At 38.4% G+C, this 14,683-nt stretch overlaps 8 protein-coding genes across 8 annotated transcripts; 3 read left to right on the forward strand and 5 right to left on the reverse strand. All coding sequences in view use genetic code 12, as the record gives it.

Annotated features, from left to right (window-relative positions):
- Window positions 1–396: 396 nt before the first annotated feature.
- On the forward strand, window positions 397–2,724 carry CANMA_000629 (uncharacterized protein; the record flags this gene model as incomplete). Its single annotated transcript, XM_051818002.1, has 1 exon — window positions 397–2,724. One exon carries the CDS (start codon window positions 397–399, stop codon window positions 2,722–2,724), a length of 2,328 nt encoding a protein of 775 aa, XP_051673703.1.
- A 1,427-nt stretch (window positions 2,725–4,151) lies between these two features.
- Window positions 4,152–5,612, forward strand: TRY3 (Try3p; the record flags this gene model as incomplete). The annotated part of the gene is made up of 1 exon (XM_051818004.1): window positions 4,152–5,612. One exon carries the CDS (start codon window positions 4,152–4,154, stop codon window positions 5,610–5,612), a length of 1,461 nt encoding a protein of 486 aa, XP_051673704.1.
- Window positions 5,613–6,206: 594 nt separating this feature from the next.
- CANMA_000631 (uncharacterized protein) lies at window positions 6,207–6,803 on the reverse strand (the record flags this gene model as incomplete). The annotated part of the gene is made up of 1 exon (XM_051818005.1): window positions 6,207–6,803. The coding sequence occupies one exon, from the start codon at window positions 6,801–6,803 to the stop codon at window positions 6,207–6,209; it is 597 nt and encodes a 198-aa protein (XP_051673705.1).
- Window positions 6,804–7,347: 544 nt separating this feature from the next.
- Window positions 7,348–8,418, forward strand: CCW14 (Ccw14p; the record flags this gene model as incomplete). Its single annotated transcript, XM_051818006.1, has 1 exon — window positions 7,348–8,418. The coding sequence occupies one exon, from the start codon at window positions 7,348–7,350 to the stop codon at window positions 8,416–8,418; it is 1,071 nt and encodes a 356-aa protein (XP_051673706.1).
- A 3-nt stretch (window positions 8,419–8,421) lies between these two features.
- On the reverse strand, window positions 8,422–8,700 carry CANMA_000633 (uncharacterized protein; the record flags this gene model as incomplete). The annotated part of the gene is made up of 1 exon (XM_051818007.1): window positions 8,422–8,700. One exon carries the CDS (start codon window positions 8,698–8,700, stop codon window positions 8,422–8,424), a length of 279 nt encoding a protein of 92 aa, XP_051673707.1.
- Window positions 8,701–9,559: 859 nt separating this feature from the next.
- On the reverse strand, window positions 9,560–10,152 carry CANMA_000634 (mitochondrial 54S ribosomal protein bL19m; the record flags this gene model as incomplete). The annotated part of the gene is made up of 2 exons (XM_051818008.1): window positions 9,560–10,002; window positions 10,071–10,152. 2 exons carry the CDS (start codon window positions 10,150–10,152, stop codon window positions 9,560–9,562), a joined length of 525 nt encoding a protein of 174 aa, XP_051673708.1.
- A 210-nt stretch (window positions 10,153–10,362) lies between these two features.
- Window positions 10,363–11,175, reverse strand: BUD23 (18S rRNA (guanine1575-N7)-methyltransferase; the record flags this gene model as incomplete). Its single annotated transcript, XM_051818009.1, has 1 exon — window positions 10,363–11,175. One exon carries the CDS (start codon window positions 11,173–11,175, stop codon window positions 10,363–10,365), a length of 813 nt encoding a protein of 270 aa, XP_051673709.1.
- Window positions 11,176–11,406: 231 nt separating this feature from the next.
- Window positions 11,407–12,891, reverse strand: CANMA_000636 (uncharacterized protein; the record flags this gene model as incomplete). The annotated part of the gene is made up of 1 exon (XM_051818010.1): window positions 11,407–12,891. One exon carries the CDS (start codon window positions 12,889–12,891, stop codon window positions 11,407–11,409), a length of 1,485 nt encoding a protein of 494 aa, XP_051673710.1.
- Between the last annotated feature and the right edge of the window lie 1,792 nt (window positions 12,892–14,683).

Consider the following 14,683-nt stretch of genomic DNA (forward strand, 5'->3'; position numbering starts at 1 on the left):
GAAGTGGAGTGCCAATTGAAAAGTGACCAATTGAAGGGCATAAGAAAACTATAGGATTACAGTTGGAAAGATCTAGGAGGTTGGACTGAGGTAATACGCGGATCACTCATTTTGTTTACATACGCAACCGTTGAAAACTATAAACAACAAAACATTACTGTGCCAGAAATTTCATCTACAATCCGAGAGACCACCATATCCACAAGACAAGACAAGACACAAGACACAACAAGCAACAACAATAATAATTTTTTTTTTTCCTTTCTTTCACGTCAAATCAAAATCACAACAAATTTACATTACATTGTTGGTAACTCTTCGATTACCATTCCTCCTTGTTAACATCAACACCAACACCAACACCAACAGCATCAACCATATACCCCACAGCACACAATGACTAGCGAAGATGATCACAAACAGATGCAAATCAAGATTCTATACTCGTTCGATGATAACCCAACAACGTTCCTTTCAAGGTCATCACAACAGTATTCAGTGCAAACGGCAGAGGTGCCAATTCAATCGACAATGTCCGACGAGCCCGAGCTAATAACTTTAGGGGGGGTTGAACTCCGAAGCTGTATCAAGCAGCTCCTTCTGTCCAATCCTGAGAACTTTAAGCTACACTCGCAAGACTATGCTGTCTACTACAAGGATATAACTGAACAACCAGATGAACCTTTTGTTTCAAACGGTGTTCTCTCGTCGCTAGTATCTTCAAAGGAGTCCTGTCTTATTCCTGGGAGAGTATGCCAAAATATGTCGGCCAGCTTTTTATTTGGTAACAAGACAAAGGCGTCGTCATTGACTTTGGAAATAAGATTGAAACTACATACCATAGAAGGTACACCAGCACTTCCACCATCTGCAAATTCAACACAGCTGCTGCATCTGCAACGCCATCAGCAGCAAACTCGACAGCCGCTTTCGACTATCAACAGCTCCCACGTTGATAGGAAACGACCATATGAGTCCTTACACAAGCCGTCGCACAATCCAGCTAAAGCAACAAGAACATTGTCGTTGCCTTCTTATTCGAATATCCAAAACATTCAACAAGCTGATCGTTCTAATACAACCACGCGATACAACAGGGAAAGTGTTGAAAATCGTTTTAAGCTGGCGCCTTTCTTCCAAGAGAAAGCAGTGTACGATAATGGGAAAAAGAGGCCAAAATACACCCCTGGAACGACACCACTGCAGCAGAGCAAGCCAAGTCCGACTCCCTCTCAACTCATCCCACAAAGAGCTGTCCGTACCAGGTCAATGTTTACAAACACTCCTATCATGGTGTCGTCGCCAATTAATGAAGAGGTCTATTCATCTGATGACCCCGAATACAAAGCTAATGAAGATCATGATGAAAACATTGAAGAAGAGGAGGAGGAGGAAGATGATGATGAGGATTACGGTGCTACCTCGCCTTACACTCCTCAACAACCACCGTATGTCAATAAAGAAACACCACCAGCGTTGCCCGAAGATTTGGATAGTAAGCGGACACATACTATCACCAGTGCAAAGTTACCGGAGAATCACGGATTAGTGTGCATCAACTCGTGTTGCCGAACTCAGTCTTCGATTGCTTGGAAATATTTTGAAACTGAGTACAAGCCCCATTTCTCGGCTTTAATAAGAGCTACTGAGTTTGACAAGAAACATTATGAGGGAATGCTTGGTCCTCTATGTAATGCATGCTTCCTCTTTTACAAGAATAAAGGATTCATGAGACCCGAACATGTTGTGCGAAAGTACAACCAGCAGCAACGATACACGCAGAAACTCAAAATGAAGAACTCAAAAGAGGAGGAATCAGAACACTCCAAAGCATCACTCAGTGCCGTTGCTAGTAAAAAGAGTTTTCATTCTTCACCAAAAACATTTCCAACTCCATCACACACACCATCAGCAATCAACCAAGTTATCCAAAATAAGTACCATGGAGGTCAAAATCATTTAAATCCGTTACATTCAGGACAAACGCCTGACTATCACGACCTACTAAACCAACTAAACGTATACGGAGGCCCATCGACTGATATAGATCCTTTGCCTGGTGCCACACCGCCGATGCTTGCAACCAAGTCCAATACTAGAATTATAAATGTACCCGATAACGATGCCAAGAGAGCAACAAAGCAAAACACGACCGTAATTGACTTTGATGAAGGTGAAGATAAGGAAAACTGCCCACCGCAGGAAGTTACCAACAAGGAGATTGCTGAACTTGATGCCATGTTGCAGTCCATACACGATGACTCAAATTCAAATTGGATGAATTTCTTCACTGATTCAGCTCGAAAGGACGAAAATAGTCCTAATTCCAAAACACCGGTTGATCAAAATCCAATCGCATTATTAAAGAAACCATCCATCAACTCGCCCTCGCACTCCTCGAATAAACTGTCAATGGCAAACATGCCTAGTTCACCATACTTATCGGCTCAATCGCAGACTGAAAATAACCATAGCGAATTGGATGATGTGTTGGGAAGCATTGCATTTAAGCATGGTGCTGCAGATTCTTCACCACAACATGCAAGCAGAACAGATACAGCAACTCTGTTGATGAATTGGCAACACAATACAAGTAATTCTGGAATGAAAGATTTAGGTTCGACGCCTAATACTGATTTCTTTTCAAACGCTGATCAAGAGGGGGATAAATATGATGGTGGTAGGAGCGTTGACTTGAGTGCAGAGAATGTGCATACTAGTTAGTTAGTAAGATGGGGTTTCGATATCCCGAAGTTTAATTAATGTATATTATCGTAATAGATCTAATCAGTAGAGATGACTATTGTAAATGGTGTGGTTCTTGAGGGGCTCATATGCTAAGTCAAGCAGTTGTCAGGGCACGTTTATCTCCCCAGATACAACGAAACAGTTAATTCCGTAAAAGACACCATGATAAAGTAAATAAATAGATTGATAACGAGTATATTAGGTATTCAAAACTATTTTAAAACTAATGGAAACTACTCACAATAACAATAGCAACATCATTCCCCGCCGCAGAAGCCGCTTGATATATCAAAATTTCAAACTGGTGGGTTAAAGCTAGACACTTTTTTGTCATGAAATTTCCTTTGTAGTGTAATGGCTATCACGGTTCGCTTTCACCGAGCAGATCGGGGTTCGATTCCCCGCAAGGGAGCTTTTCACTTTCATAACATTTTATCCTTTGTAGTGTAATGGCTATCACGGTTCGCTTTCAAATGCTTTCATTTGCAAAGTTCCGAGCAGATCGGGGTTCGATTCCCCGCAAGGGAGTAAAATTATTTTTTTTGCTTTTGCATTGTACTTGCTAGCTTTAAAGCAGAAGTAATAGGGGTTCCTTTTGTTGTTGTCGATTTATAACCTTGTATCTAGCTACTGGTGCTTATGTCGTATTGTCTTTTGAACAGTTAAGAATGGTGGTTGATTTTCTTACAAAGTTATAAAAAATTGGTTGCGAAATTTGGAAAAAGGAAAGAGAAAACTTTCTTTGAGTTTTATTAATTTAGAGATGTAAAATATTTATGTTAGAGATTCCTTATTCACATTTCATCAAGGATGAGGCAAAGGCTATTCAAGTGAACTAGACAGAAGAGTATAGAACTAAGTATTCTAGTGTGTGCTATCTGTTTCTGGAGCTCTCCTAACACTACATACACTCACCTAGGACATTTTGCGTTGTATTCTCCACAAATAAGTATTCTTGGCACCTGTCAAACTGCCTCAGAGGGTAAGAGGTGCTAAGGTTTTGCAAGGTTATTATTTTGTCTTATGGCACGGGGGCTCTAAGGGCGAAAAGATTTTGTATCCATTTGGTTGTGTTTGAAATTAAACAAATTTAATTTTGTACCACGTGGAAATGTGAATTATGAATTAGCCACTGTATTGTTCTTTCGTCTAATTCACAAAGATGAAATAATAATTACGAAGTGAAAAAGAAAAAGGCGGGCGAAGATGAGGAAAAAAACAAAAAAAAAAAACAATCAGAAGATTATTATCTTACAGCAACAACACAAGTCAGTCCCCCACTTTTATTGATAACACAACCTATTGAAATTCTGTGTCTTTAGTGGGTATGATATAACACTAATAGCAATTTCTTTTCAAAACACTGTAGGTGCTACTTTATTTTTTTTTTTTTTTTTTTCACTATGAAGTTTGCAAAGACATTGGAACGGACACTAGCTGAGGATATACCTGAAGAATGGGTAGAAGCAGCAATCAAATACAAAGCTTTGAAGAAATGTATTAATAAAGTGGTTGATGAACTACAATTTCTTGGTCTAGAGCAAAACAAATTGAAGCTTATACTTAATGATAAAGTGGTTGATGTTGGCGATGACGAGTCAACAAACCCACTGAATCCAATCATTGCTCAATATACATTGACCAAGCCTTCACCTGAAAGTCATATGGTTAAACCTATGTTGAAGATTACTTTGGATTTCAGCCATGAAGAACTATCAAGCGATAAAATTAACCAGATTTGTCATGAAATAAAGGAGAAGATTGAAGGATTGTTGAATGAGGATGAAAGTGAAGCAGACGAAGAAAAGATTATAGAGCTAACTGAAGATGAAGGCGAGTTGAAAGTTGTTTCAAGTAGGGAAGGCTCACTATCTCCAACCATACACCCTCTGTCACCACCAGCGTCGCCTCCCTTGACCGCGAGTGAAACTAGCAATCAGTTGGATAAACTAGTGTTGGATGATGATCATAAAAAGCGAGAAATCTACATCATGTTAAATTCAGACAGCAAATTTTTCAGAATGTTGGAAGAAGAATTGGAAGCGTTGGACTCGTTACGAAAAGAAGAAGAATCAAAATTAATTGAAGAAGTGCAAAATGTTGCCCAAGCAGTATCATCCATGAAGGACAAACAATCTGAACTTTACAAATGGCGAGAATTGTTTAGGATCTACCTAGATTCCGAAGTTTACTTCAAGTACAATGAAATAGACCATGAGCAAAGAAACAGTGAACAAGTTGAGGAACACCTTCAGGAATTTATGACAAACGTCAACAAGACGGGGATCCTCACCCATTTCAAAAAGAAAAAGAGTCTTGAAACGTACAACCAGTTTGTTAAAATGAATTACCATTTATTGAAAATGATTCAATTTCAAACGATAAACACGGAAGCATTACGAAAGATTTTGAAAAAGTTTGACAAGCAAACGTCATTGGGGATACAGGAAATTTATCCCAAACTTGTATCGTCAGATCACATCTTTGTGGGTGGTAAATCCTTAGCCCAGTCAATTTGCTACGTTATGCAGACTTCAGTTCTACAAATAATCCCCCAATTAGATGATTATTCTTGTCCTATATGTACCAGTATTGCATATAAACCAATCCGTCTATCTTGTGGTCACTTGTTTTGTGTTCGATGTTTAGTTAAAATGAAAGAGCGTGATAGAAATGATTGTCCATTTTGCCGAAGAACAAATGCTATATTGGAGGCAGATTCGGGTAATTTAGATTTGGAAGCAATGGAAGTCATGAAAAAATATTTCCCGGTTGAAGTGAAGGAGAAATTGAAAGATAGAAGTAAAGAAAGATATCTTGAGTTTAGAGGAAGTGACAAGGACGATAAGTGTATTATTAGTTAGTTGCAATAAGTAAATTATTCTAGAATTGCTTGAAGTTACAAGATGCTTACGCACTTTATGTAATATCTGTCTGTGGATCACACGAGGTGTGACACTTTTGATTACAACTCTCCATTTCAAGTAGCCTTCACGTGCATAATTCATCACAGTTGCATTTCACATGGGCATTAGAAAGTTTCTGACATAGCCTCTGGCATAGTGGTCACTGTTGCATTTGGCTGTAGGCGGTAGTACCAGGTAGTACTAACTTGCCTTATAAAGGACCAATGGTGTAGCCTGGCATCACCCTAGATTCTGAAGCTTTCGGGCCTAGTTCGAAGTACAGAGTTTTCTAGTAACGTGAGTTCGAATCTCGCTTGGTCCTAATTTTTTTTTTTTCTCTCTATCTTAGCTCCACCTTTCTGGACAAATCTATCCCCAGATTTCTACTAGTAAACGGTCCCCCCATTGAACGCTTCAGCTCACGAAATATCCCCCTCCATCCCCATCTCGTTTACAATTTTTCTGCCATCAATCAACGATAAGGGTCAGAGAGATTGTCATTGGTTTGCAATATTACATTATACAAGATCTCTATATAGCATATTTTTAAAACTACTGTGTATCTTCAAGTATCTGTTGCACTATTCTCTCATTGGACTTTCCATCGCTTCCCCCGTTTGACGGCGGATGGCCCACCAACTTGTTTTGTTGTGCCTTATTACCGTTTCCTTTTCCAGTACCAACGATTTGATCGGCATCATTGCCAACTAAAGGTGCCTCATTAGCAATACCACCCTTTGGTGCTTCAGCTACTCCTAAGCCCTTTTCACCCTTTGATCCAGCGGCCAAGTTGCCGGCTAAATCTATATTATCTTTTTCAGTATCAGCTTTTGAACCTACTCCTTTGACCATGTTATCCAAATTATGATTATCATTATCTAAACCATGTTTACTAGAAGATGATGCATGTTGATCAGCAGGAACGACCTCATACTCTAGATCAGGCTTGTCTTTTAAGTCCTGTGAGACCCACCACATCAAGGTTCCAATTATTAGAAACATGAACACATAACCCACAAGCTTCCTTCTAGGGGTGTTGAAAAAGATTATTGGCTCTTTGAGATTATTGTAAGGGGAATTCTTCTTCTTTGATGACGGTTTCATGTAGTATGGTCGTGGTAAACCATTGCTATGATGGCTTCCTTGCATTGCTAAAGTAGGGTAGTGTCTAATGTCAATAACCGGTGATTCTTCGGCTTATTCCGTTTCACACAGTCTTTGATAAGATGTTTGGATACAACGTTGACTCGGTTGTTTTAGTGGCTATGCTGATGCTTTGATAAAAAAGAATGAATCTTTTTTTGGCAATTCACAAAGAGAGAAGAAAGATTTTTCTGTCGCGTTGGTTTTGATCGGTCGTAGATCCTTTTTTCTATTTTTTATGTTTTATTTTTTTAAAGAAAAAAATATATAAGGCGGCCAGAAAGGTGGAGAGAGGTGGTACAAATCCATACGGAGTTAAGGTTAACCTTTACACACAGGAGTAGAGCTATCAAAGGTATAGGAAAGTGGTCACTGTCACACTGTAACCACCCCTAGAGCAAATAATGTATTACATTTGTAATTGGTGGATTGATGTTGATTTAAGTTGTTTCAACCCTTTATGTTTTTTTTTTTCCTTTGCATAAACAATTATAGATAAAACTTTGCAGCACATTCTACAAATGGGTATCACCACTTCCCACGAATAGCAATGATCACTGCTACGCTATTGATTCTCCTAATTACCCGCTTGGTAATCTCCACACCTCCTGCATGCCTCTTGAGCTGCATTTCTGAAGTGTCTCTGAAATGTGAGCGTGGTTGGTCTCTGTTGTCTTGTGTTTGCAACAAAGAAGACCAAATAGTTGGCTGTTTGATTGATATTTGTCCCTTTGGAAACTTCAATAGTGCAAGAGACCATTTTCTCGGTACTTGCTTGGAACATGGCAAACCAACTATAACAAATCCTTATCCACCACCAGCAGTTTGGCCACCACCTGATTATGAGAAAAGCTTACCTAAAATGCATGAGCCAGTATATCGTCCAGAACCGACGACAAGTCGAGTAGTCAATACTGTGCCAGGTTCAGTTCAGAAAAGTATTGATCATCATAACCCATTTCCACGTACCGCACCTAATCACGAACCAATAGATGAATCACCAAATCTTCATGGCCCAAGAAGAAGACCACAACATCAAGTGGGAGAAGCTCCACGTGAGAATTTCCCTCATACTCCTACAATCCACTCACCTACACCAAATCCAACCCCAACCCCAAGACACACACCACAATTTATCCCTGATTTTGACTCATGGTTCGACGAGTATGATGGCCTCAGTGATGATTCATATGATCCTGAAAGGCCACTAGAATGGGAAGAAATGGATGCATTAGATAGACATGGTCGATTTATTGTTGTTCGTCGACCAATAAACGTGCCTCACCAATTGCGTGATCCATCAAATGCGGGTCAGATCAGACGTGTTGTTGTTCGAGGACAAGCCAATCGGCCCAAGCACAATAAAAACCTAATCCATGAAAGTAGGAGACTAGTTGGAAACTTGGATCTTGATAAAGGATTACCTGGGTCGATGAATGTGAAGCCCACAAAAATTCAATCGTCCATGTCAGTTGTAGTTTCCCATCAGGAGCGACATTCAGATATACCGCCATATTCCTCCATGCAAATCCATGAGTTGAATCACAATCACAGTACACCAATCAACAAGCTCGACCAAAAACGAACCAAAAAAACCAATCGCAAAACATCTCCCTTCTGAATACTAGATTTTACCAAATATATTCTTGTGTGTCTTTGAGTCAACCTTAATGTTGACTATAGTCTCTCTTGGCACACTAACCAACCCAATCTCTCTAACATGCAATTTAGTCTTGTCAAATTTATCCTTTGAAGTTTCGTAGACATTTGATAATAGCAAGTTTCCAAATGGGTCAATTACCGTCAATATACCTTCGAGAATCCTCGAGTCGGTAATCGTAACATGAAAATTGGCTCCTATGAGTTTCTCACAGGACACGGCATTATTTGGTGGAGTAGACATGTTTAATCGATGTAATAAAAGTTTTGAAAAATTATTGATTTATCATTTCGCGATTTAAAACAAAAAAAAGAAGTTCAGAAAATTTTTCAAGTTAGTTTACACTTCTTCTTCTTCTTCTTTAACATCAATCGCGGATTCACCCTTTGTAAAAAGTTAGCATTTAGTTCTTTTTTTGATCAATGATTGCTAGCTTTTGAAGGTTCACAAGTGAGTATAAGCGTAGATTAACCTTAAGTGGAGCACGTTTCTGGGCGCCTGATGTTGACTTGACAAATGGGACATTGGGAATCAGTTGTGACTACAATTTCTATCGTAAAGGTGTATTTTTATTTGTCTTCTATTTCGTAGAGTATGATGTTGGTGGTGGTTGAGAATAGTCGTACGTTTCAGATGTCATTGCTTAAGTATGAGTAAAATTAGCGTTCTCAATTTTTTCTAATGAACGATGAACCAATTTCAAAACCCTCATTTCAATCCCACGATATGAAATGGATTCAAGTCAACAACAGCTTGAACTAAGTTCGATATATGAAGAATATAAGTTCTTTTTCCCTCAATGTGAGCTACACCTACACAAGGAGCAAAAACATATGGAATTAACAACAGCTGAAGGAGAACTGGTGAAAGCAATCATTGACTTACGAGGTTGGTCGCAGATATCACCAAACGCAACACGCCATTACGAGACATTCGAAGCAATGATGCAAGATTTGAGTCCGTCTTTTAGAGATAAGTTTAGTTCGGAACTTACAAATAGGCTAAATAGCTTGTTGCAATAAAAGTCTACTCTCAGACATCATCCAATTAATGACACTTAAATCATCTATGTACAAAACTATATCCACTATGCCTTTCTCTCTCAATGCTTCTTCTTCTCTCCACGTTGACGCCTTACGAAAGCTTCCACATCATCTACATCCCTTCTTGACTCCCTAATATAATAATGTGCAGCCCTAGGCATATATGTCTTTGGCTTATAAAGCACTTCAATATTTCTGATATTTGGATTATAAACCGGGATGCGAATTTCAGACCCAACACGATTTAGTTTGGTTCTCAACAAGATATTGGATCCTAAGTTACGCTGACCTCGTTTGATGGCCATGATCCTTCCAGTTACATCAGAACGGTCTAAGTAGGTGACTTTAATTATATCTCCTGCTCGCAATCCATTTTCGTAGTTGACTAATTCACGTCTTTTCCCCGTTGGATCATGTTTCGAAAGAAGTTGTTTGTGGATGTATGTCATTACGTTCTCCCCGTTTCTTTTCGGTGGGAGTGGGTCGTAAACAGTTGGTAATGCTATAATATTATGTTAGTAAAATGGCTATCATTTGATGCCGCATTCGCGATGTGGTAATTAAACATACGTTTTCTTAAGTAGTGGAATGCTCTGAATGGAGTTCCACGGAAGGTGCTAACTCCTATAGATCGAGATATAGATCCAAACATGGCGCTGTTGGGTTAAGTTGTGAATGGGGGTGTATTGGTGAATAATTTTTTCGGAAGAATTTTTTTTTCTTTGGTATTTTTTCACTCACTGTTTGGGTACACTTTGCACTATAGCGATAACTCTAAGAAAATGCAAAAGATAGTTTACAATATGAGACGGTACCTTTATTCCCATTACATAAATCCACACTATACACTCCTCCACTTGTTCTAAAAACGCGGTCTTCTCTTTCGAGCCGTGAATTTAGAGTCCTCGGCAACAATGCGACCCCTCTTCCTCATCGTCTCCTTCTTTCTATTTATAAACTCTTTCCTAGTCTCCATTAATTTCCTCTTTTTCCTATTCAATTTCAGGCTCTTTTCGTCTGGAGCGTCCATTTCGGCACCCGTCAAATTTATGTTACGTTCAGCCAAACCAGCCGTCAAAACCAAGTAGTACTTCTTGTGACGTTTCAGTTCTGGATCATCTATTATTAATCCACCACCGAACCCAGCTAATTTTGCAGCACCCATTATACTTTCAGTTTGAGAATCATTCATTGGATAGAACTGAGCCACAAATTTACCTCCTCGTTTCAATGACGCATATAGCGTGTTAAAGAACAATAGCAATCTCTTTTTGGGATCAACGTTAGCAGAATCGGCATTACACAACCACTGGATAGCAGATATTGATATAGCAGCATCGAAAGTACCGGCTCGAAACGGTATTCCATTACCTAAATCAGCCAAGAATAAGTCTCCTTCAACATCTCGATCTAGACCTGTTGCCAACATGCTGGGCGATATATCCATTCCTACCCAGTCATAGCCTTCTTCGGTTAGAATCTCTCCCGACAAGCCTGAACCACAACCTAAATCGAGTATAAATTGAGGCACATCATTTTCTAGATTGAGAAGCTCCAATGCCCGTAAGGTCATCTTGGCCTGTATATGTTGCACACGTGTGGATGATGTATATTTGAAAGATTCGGTATCATTGTAGAATACTTCTGGTGGAGCGAGCTCCTCTGGTCTTGACATGGTTGTGGTATAGTGGTTGGTAAGAAAGTAGAGATGCCTTTTTGTGTGGTGGATGTGATTTTTTATTTTCTTTTTTTTTTTTGGTTTTGGCGATGCAAAAAGAAAAGCGCAACCAAGTGTGTTTTAGAAAACTACTACAAGCAGTAACAGGGATTTACCAAATTAAAACTTTTATATATTTAAAGAAAACGTATACAAAAGAAAAGAAGTGAGTAACGTTTATACAGATGGTTAGAAATGGAACTCAGATTCAACATCCAGTTTCTCATTATATGGATATGGCGTCTTGTGCTTATGATCTCTGTGTGTAGCTTTGTGGTTTCCAGTGAAATCAAATCCTTCGGAATCATCATCCTCTTCATACTCAAATGAGTTTCTCTTAGTGCTTCCAAAGTTGAAATCGTCCATATCATCATCAGATCCATTGTGTCCAATACTTGATTCATCGTTTGAATCTAGTTTCTGTTCTCCATATGAATTTGCTTCGTCATCACTTTCAATCTCTGATGGATTCAATGATTGTTCAGCAGTAACAATTTCTCTTACTGATTTAGGCAATCTATCAGGCCTGTAGAATCGCAAGTCAACTCTTCCAATCAAGTATATTAAATTGACTATAATTTCCAAAGCACCCCAGAAAACATACATCATTGCTGGTGAGCCAACTGCCGAACGATCGTACTTGATCCTGGCTTGGAAACAAACAACTGACCTCAACACTGATGACAAGAAAATGATCAATGTAGTCACGGCAAGAATCATCATTGACACGTTATGCGCCAAATCACCACGTTCATTGCTCAAACCCTTGACTGTTTTATAATGATGGTGCGTGGCAGCAATAACTCTAATGGCATAACGATGATTATGGTTTCTTTTCAAAAAACTAGCACCTGCTTCTTGAGGCTCACCCTTTTTAACAAAATAAAATGGACTAAATGATTTAATCCACCATGGTTGGTATGTGTACAAATTTTCATCCTTTCTCGTTGGTTTGAAAAAGAATGCCAAACCAAGCAAGGAAATCGAAGTCAATGAATAAAGAATAATCAAAATGGACGAAGCTTGAATCACCTTGACATATCTCTGGTAATTAGGATGTCCCAACAAGAAAATTTGTAAACCTGCAGCCGCAACAATGGTCATAGCAATAACACCAGCAACGATTGCATATAATCCAAGCATAAACGTCCAAAACAACTTTCTTGAACCACCGACAGGATGTCTCCAAGTGAATATTCTTTGCGCCAAAATCAAATTAAAACTTGTAAGCAACACTTGCGGTAAAATCAAAAACACTTCACTAGAAATACCAACGGCAGTTTGGGTAATATCGTATGTCCATTGAATCCGTAGGCCAAACCCCACTACACGACAAATGGAGTAAAAAATAAATCCAAGACCGGGCCAAAAATAATGCCCTCGTGAAAAATTGACACCAAACAAGGCAATGTACATAGCAGCAATAATGGAATACAAGACAGTAAATAAAATCGATGGCCCTTTGTCCGATGGCATCGCATAGTCACCAAACAAATTATACTGAGAATAGGCCGAATATTCAACCAATATTTGGGGAATCTTTGGTCCTAGTAGATTTCTTGCTTGAGCCGACAAGATCTGAGATCCAGTTGCAGGATCGGGGTAGTTGTTTTGATACGTTAACAATTGCATCACACCATAGATGGGCGTGTATACATGAGGATTAACAACCATATTTTGTTTTTATGTGAAATAAGGGAAACAGTACTTTTCTATTATTTAAAGGCAAATGAAGTATGAACGAGGGTATGAGGTGTAGGTGGTGGTATCCAAAGATGTACCGTGAATGGTATCAAGTAACGAAATGGGGAAATTTAAAACGACAAAAGAAAGGAAATACTAAGGTTTGGTAGGTTGACCCTGTATTTTTCAATTTAATAAAAGGGAATGTATAAAACTCTTTATATTTAAAGAGCAAAATAAAGTTAATAATAATGTCAAAACGTTTCCCTGTGGCATCATGCATGATGAAGGCAATATTAAATACTTCATGATAATTTTTCCTTTATTTTTTTTTTTTTTGTTGTTTACCAATTTTCCGTTACTCATTTCCATAAACAGTACTTTTTAATACATATTGCATGCATATATATTTCATACACAATAACAATATGTATAAGAAACAATAGAGAAAGAGCAAACAAGAACAATTAAAGCCTTAGCGGATTTAATGCAAGTTAAGCTACCACTTATCGCTAGACATAGATTCATATCGATGGTCTACACAAGAGCCACATGGAATGGAATTCGGGGAGTCTTGGGAAGGTCAGTTGTGAACCCTATCGAATGGGTTTGTTATCTCTATGGTCGCTAACTAGATTAAAGTCAAGAATATATTTTCTTAAACTAAGCGCTTAGTTTAAAGAGAGAAAAATCATACGACCTTCAACCTTAACCAACCAGAACTATCTATGAGTAGTATGCTGATATCTTTTAATTGGTAAGGTTGTTGGGTCTTGCTTCTAAAATAGTAGAACTAGCGAATACAATGTTGCAATATGTTGGGTTTCTATATTTAGTGATGATGACTGTTCCTAATTAGGAAAGTGGTTAATAATGACACAAAATCAAACACAGAGAAAGAAAATAAAAATTAACGTTGAAATGCCGACAACATGGAGGACGACAACTCAGTACAGGGAACACAATAAAGGATGAAAGAAAGTGGAAAAAAGGATTTTCATAAAGACGAAAGTTCTCATTGTCTGAAACATATAAAATCAATGCTATCCGTCCCGCACTTTTTGTTTCTGTATTTCAGCTATAGATCAACAGACAATAGCTAGCACCTTTCTGGTTTGCCTTGTGTCTATGTGTGAGTAAACTGTGGCAAACAAAAATCAGTGCACCATTTGAATCTCTGCTTCTTTAGGTAACTAAATGTACTTATTGTTTAAGGAACAGCAACGATGCTCTAAATGTGTCTTTGCTCACTAGGGTTATGAGCGGTGGTATCCGTCTCTCATGCGGGCTTTGAAAATCAGGGGCTCCTTATCAAAAAAAAAAAGAACGTATTTATTAAAGTTTTCTTACCGTTGAGTTGTGTTTATTGAAATCGCTAAGTATTCTTCATCTGCCCCACCTTTTGCCCCTCATTGACGGTTGTGCGTTTTTTTTTTTTTTTGCAAATTTCCATCAAACATCTTCTTTTTCTTTTGCTTTTCACCATTTCATTAGAACTAAACCAATCTGCTACTACGTCTTTTGAAACCATATAAGGAGCCTCCCTATCTCTTTACAATGGACTTCAACGTAGCTTTAATATATCACTATTTTTGGTGTGACTTTTTTCTTCATGCGTTGGATTAATCATTTTATTTCCTAATGTAGAAATGTAATATGTCATAATGTAAATGTACGGTATTTTTGTGCTTCAGTTAAATAACACAAATCAAAAAACCACCAACCACAACAGAGAGAGTCAAATGTTATTACAAAGACGAAAGGGACAAAAGAACGGCCGTTA

The sequence above is a fragment of the Candida margitis genome (assembly GCF_024628925.1).
Source record: "Candida margitis strain CBS 14175 chromosome Unknown scaffold18, whole genome shotgun sequence".
NCBI lineage: Eukaryota > Fungi > Ascomycota > Pichiomycetes > Serinales > Debaryomycetaceae > Lodderomyces > Lodderomyces margitis.